The following is a 6,115-nucleotide window of genomic DNA, read 5'->3' as shown; positions in this document are numbered from 1 at the left end:
TATTTATATATATACATATATGTATGTACGTTCTTCTCTAAGGTTTTAAAAGAATATATACACAAACATGTCGTAGTCATACATATTAGAGGCAATATACAAATATATATATATATATATAGGCAGAGAGAATAACAAACAATTAATAACGCATTATACATATAAAGCCTATACCCTAAAACCCTAAACCCTAAATCCGCAACCCGAGGATAAACAACAGGCTACCCTTTGAAGTCGAAGCGTGTAAACCCTAAACCCTAAACCCTAAACCCTAAACCCTAGACGGTGTGTATGTATGTATATAGAAGACGTACATATTATGAACGCATTCTATGAGCTCCATGCTGATATGCATGTGGTAAGGCAGCAGCCTTCTTTTTTCAGCTCTTTCTTGTTCTTGTGTTCGTTCAATATTTTTAAGATTAGAGAGACCTTGAGCAAGCAATTCTTTATGCTTTGGACATATCTGAGATAAGCATGCATGTGCATCTTGTATTAACCCGTTCCGAAATGCACATAAACCCAGTTGAACAAGATTTCTATTGTATAATATCTGCGTAGATATATCTGTCTGCATTGCTAGCTCTTGTATATTTGGTGTATGCATTAAATCTCGAGCTTGATAATAATCTTCATGCAAACTCTTGCTATAAGACACATGCAACAAAGCCCTTATCTTCTCTCGCTGGCTTCTAGCTGCACATCACAACAACATAACACATACATTAATGCTGCTTATTCTTATACTCTTTATTATTATTGTTATTAATTATTATTATTATTTTGTATTTGTATTCTTATTTAGTATTATTATTCTTCAGAGTGGTTTTCTTTGCCGGCTTCGTCTACATAAATTACACATTATATATTATATATTATACATATTATACATATTATACATATTATATATTATACATATTATATATTATACATATTATATATATTACACATTATATATTATACATATTATATATTATACATATTATACATACTATACATATTATACATATTATACATATTACATATTATACATATTATATATTTTATATTATATTGCATATTATATATAATATTATATATATATTATATTATATACGTACAATGTGTGAAGACATATCGCGTGAGTTTTTCGATGAAGGCGGTTGGGGCTAAATTTGGGCCGGGCAAATCAACGCATAATTCTTCGGGCAGTTCTTTGCGCAGCACATCCCACATCTTTATCGCTATTGCGTCAGGTCTGCATGCACAACGCAAATACTCTTTATTTAGATTATTTGTTTGATTGTTGTTTGTTGCTTGTTGTTTGTTTAGTTTGTTTGTTAGGTTGTTATGTGGTTGTTTATTTCTTTATTTATGTTAAACCAAGGGATGCACACATCTATGCATCTATGAAAACATGCAAAGCAAAAGCATATATATATATATATATATATATATACATATATATATGTATATATATATATATATGTATATACACCCACGCAATGCATGCATACATACTATAAATGCTATATATATACATAAATATAAATATATATATTTGGGGTGTATGCAGAGGTGTGAATAAAGGAAGTCTAGAGAGACTCACTTATAATGCATATGCTCATTAACTTTAAGTGCGACTGTGGCGGCCTGTGTTTTGAATCCTCGTTCATCTAAGAAGCAGAAAGTACGCCAGAGTAAAGCGAGAATATCAATGCTTTTTCCTAATCTTTCTTTATATTCATCGGAGTGTATATCTGTAGATTGCAGCGACTTCATAAGATCGTCATCAAGCCTTTCAACAAAAGATGTTAGAATTGAAGCCGATATTTGCTGTATTTCTTCAGGTGTAGATGAATCTGCTAATCCTGCTAGAGGTACTAAGTAAGCGCCGCTGTGCTGCTGCATAATTGAAAGCAGCAGCTTAACTGCAGCAAATGTCTCCATCCATATATGAAGCGGAAGACTTGTAAATACACCCGAGGTTGTATCAAACTCTGCACTTATAAGATGTCCTAAGACTTCTAAATGAGACTGAGGGCTAACAGTTTCTGCAAGCTCTGCTAGTTTCTTTAATATTCTCATCTGCTCCATTCTATCAACGCCTCTTCTTCCTCTTCTTTCAACAACCATCTGTACTCTTTTTGCGATGACTTCTTCATTTATATCTGTGCTATCAAAGAGATGCTCCATATCTTTGCTTGAAAAACCTGCTTCTGCTGTACTTGCTGCTGCTTCTTTTGCTGCTGTCTTTGCTGCTCCTTTAGATGAGCTCTTCTTCTTTGTTGATTTGCTTCTTTTGCGTTCGCCTTCTTCTCTTACACCCCACTTCGCTATTGCATCTTTCTGACGATCTCCTTCTTCTCCTGCATGCAAATAAAACAAACAGACAAACAAAACAACAATATAATATACTATTTAATCAAATTCATCATCTGCGCTGTCCCAATCACCCAAACAAAACAGAAAAAAAACACACACACACACTAATAAAAGCAACGTCTCGTTTAAACTGAAGCCTTATTGTCTTTAAAAATATTAAATTTTATACTTTTTTACTCTAATAGCAATTCCATATACTATACATAATAATGCATTATAACAACAATAGCAACAATAATAATAGAAGATATTATTATTATTAATTACACAACAATAACTAATAGAGTTCAAAAAGAATATGAAGAACAAGACAAAGCAATAAAATAATAAAACTAAGCAAAAGAATATCAACAGAGTTTAATTAGCACACGAAGAAGAGAACAAAACAACATAAAATAAAAAAACTAAGCAAAAGAATATTACCTTGGCTTTCTTCATCTGCTTCTGAGTCTGACCATTCGCTGTCTTCGTCTGAGCCCTCTGCTTTGCTTTTCTTTAATTTTTCGTCGTCTTCATCCGAATCTCCGCTGCTTTCTTCGCTTTCTTCACTTTCTTCGCTGCTTTCATCTTCACTGAAATCACTGTCCGACTGCACCCCAACAAATACAAAAAAAACAAAGTAAAAATATGCTTATCCTGCATATACACTCCAAATACACTCTAAATAACATTACACTCAACACAAACAAATACAGCAAATCTTATACCAACTACAAATCTTAAAAAACAAAACACTCTTATTAAATTAACAAACCCACTTATTATATATAATATCTATATGCAGATATACATATATATATATATATGAATATATACATATGCATGCATTCACATATATATATAGATATACTTTCTATAATGCATACATTCATACAATATATATATGTACATACATATATACATTTATATTATATATATATTTATATTTATATATCTTCATATAATCTACATACACATGTAAGCATTTAAAAACCTTACATCAGCTTCATCTGATTCTTCGGACTGCGTTTCGAATTTTTCAGGGTTTTCTTTGCAGTCTGTGATGCTGTTCGCCCACGGCTCTGTAGTTTTTCTTATTTTTGCTCTTAAGGTATTTAGAGCTAATGCTTTCGGCCTAGACAGTTTTTTAAAGCTCTCTTTATCCTTCATGCGCTCCTCTATAAACGTTTCTAACTCAACCAACGCTCTTATAAAAAAGTTCGGCACGCCTTCTTGTTCAATAACCTGATGGGCTTTGCTGTAGCTCTTTAAAAGAGTTTCATAGTCTGCAGGGTTATTACATTCACACAGATATAAATAAAACAAAGCAGATGGAGTTAAGAATAGGAAAATAACAGCAAAAAAAGGATAAAGAAGGCCTCAGAGGGGCATATATGACAGCATATCTGGCTCAGGAGAGAGCGGCGAAAAAGAAATAAAAAAGAACAAGAGAGCGCAGAGAAGAAGCATTCATCTATTGCAGCAGTTGTCGACTACGAGAGACATTAGCAGAGTGCAAATGATGTCTTTACCTTTTCCTAGCTCCGCGAAATCAAGAATTTTCATGTGGTTCTCCATTTGACGAATGACTTCCCTCATAGCGCCCCATCGGCGATCTTTGAGGCTTTTAACTACGCGGCCTTCATCATCGCTCGAAGATGTTTCTGCTGCAGCCCAGCGAGAAGGCGGTGCAACCGCCTTCTTTTGCGCCTGCTGCAGCACGAAGCGCACAACAACATATCCCTATAGATAAAAGAAAGCCACTAATTATTCATAGGTTCAAAGAAAACAACGCAAAAATCCTAGATATATCTACGATGCATCGGTACAGAAACTGCAAAGTCGGCAAAGCCCATACAAACACAGAATGTGTGAAAAGGAGGCAGCAAAACACAGAGAAAACCAACAGAGGAGAACATCATAGAAGCTGTAGAAGCCTAAAAGAAATGACTGAAATGATATCATTGCATAGCAAGAACACCAAACGCCTCTCTGCGGTGTACAGACACCCGGTGCTGACGAACAGACATAGACACAGCGATGTGACGGCGGAAACACGGTAATATTGGCGTTCATTGCAAGTAAATACATATTTAAAAAGAATAAGATGAAAGGAGAAGAAAAAGAAAGGCAGGAGTGGGGCAGGCGACACACCACCTGCTCCTGATCATCGCTTTCTGAAGTATACTCCGACTCCGAGGACTCAGCCCCTGCGGCCCAGAATTTGGACTGCATTTTCGAAGTTTAATTCATGAAAAAGAAGAAAAATTACGTTTAAAGAGAAGAAAGGCCATTAGGAAACAGCGAAAACCAAGCGGCGCCTCTGCGCCGTGGGGTGCAGCACCCTCAGCCCTGTTAGAAAAAGTTGAAGAAAATAATTGCAAGTCTGCTGAGTTTTAACCCGTTTTATGCATGCAGAAGACGCAAACAACTGCAAAAAACAGATAAACAACACAGAACGAAAACAAACAAGACTATTATACGCTGGTTTCCACTTCACTTTTTCATATACAGCCCCAGCACCGCCGCCACCAGCCCTAAAAACATTAAAAGAAAAACCTTTGCTGTGTGTCTTCTCTCCTCTTTAGCACTAAAATTCAGAAACATAGGCGTATTTATTTCAATTAAGAATACCTGTTACTTAATCAAACAAAGAAAATAATATAAACCTCTTCTTACTCTCCACCGCACAAAGCAAAGTGCTGTGGGGCAGACAACTCATACTGTTTCAGCGACTACATTCGAATAATATCGATATTTTAAATACAAAATAAACTTATAAAAAGCATTAAAACAGAAACAGTTGTTGTGGAAGGGCAGCACTTCACAGCCAGAGACGGCTGAGCTCAATATAATTATATCTAGCAGGTGTGTTTGTTGTTGTATGTCCTGTCTAAAGAAGTCTCGATGTATATTTCTACTTGCATGCAGCCTAATAATTGAGGTCAAGGAACTACTTAATAATTGCCTACAGTTTTATAAGTGCATGCAGCACCACCGGGGGGGCTTCGAAGTCATTCCCTTTGAGTAGCATGTGCAAGACAAAGTTAATGTTGGCCCAATCTAAGCAAAGGCTATAATGTTTATTTATTTATATTTATTATTTATTTGAAATGCTTTAAAGAGATGAGTTTCTATTCAGGTGTATCCCCAGGTTGGTTAGCAAGCAAGTTGTTGCAGACAAAATCCATAAGATCCCTCAATTAGACTTTTCATCAAAATGTTTCTTTTCTTAGAGAGCAGAAATTCAAACACTGAGTCTCAGGTTCATTTCTCAATAAACTATAACGTAGCACTTCTCTATAGACAGGAAAGTAAGCCTAAGCCCTAAAGACGTAAGCATCAAAGGGAGACAAAACAACATGCATAGCCTTAGATTAAAATAAAGAAAACACTTTTAAATGGGTTTGTTTACAGAGATTAGGGCTCAGAATAAACTAAGAAACGAAAATAAATGGCTGTCGGAGTAGTATATGACAGTCAATACACCGGGGGAACCAACCCAGCTGCGCATGCCCTCCTTTAGCAATAAAGAAGCTCACAACATTCGCGAGTGTAGGTAGGGGCATAATAAAATAAGAATCCAGGGAAGCAATACTTAGAGTATCTGCGCCAGCATAATAAGCAAAGCAATATGCGGAAGGCGCTGGACCCACTATACAGCGAAGCAGCACCGTTCAAATATAAGTTTTCATTAATGTGTAGGAGTTGCCGGCACAGCATAACTCAGGCTACCAAGCGGGTCTGATATCTCAAGCAAAAGCAAAGATGT

At 35.7% G+C, this 6,115-nt stretch overlaps 1 protein-coding gene across 1 annotated transcript; it reads right to left on the bottom strand.

Annotated features, from left to right (window-relative positions):
• Positions 1 to 810: 810 nt before the first annotated feature.
• EAH_00033510 (Eukaryotic translation initiation factor 3 subunit C, related) lies at positions 811 to 4,578 on the bottom strand (the record flags this gene model as incomplete). Its single annotated transcript, XM_013395887.1, has 7 exons — positions 811 to 845; positions 1,101 to 1,237; positions 1,589 to 2,348; positions 2,788 to 2,953; positions 3,343 to 3,629; positions 3,876 to 4,056; positions 4,498 to 4,578. The coding sequence occupies 7 exons, from the start codon at positions 4,576 to 4,578 to the stop codon at positions 811 to 813; spliced, it is 1,647 nt and encodes a 548-aa protein (XP_013251341.1).
• Between the last annotated feature and the right edge of the window lie 1,537 nt (positions 4,579 to 6,115).

Source organism: Eimeria acervulina, genomic scaffold (assembly GCF_000499425.1).
Source record: "Eimeria acervulina Houghton genomic scaffold, Eah_scaff334, whole genome shotgun sequence".
Lineage (NCBI taxonomy): Eukaryota > Apicomplexa > Conoidasida > Eucoccidiorida > Eimeriidae > Eimeria > Eimeria acervulina.
Note: the sequence above shows the minus strand (reverse complement) of the source record. Positions and strands in the feature narration are given on the sequence as shown.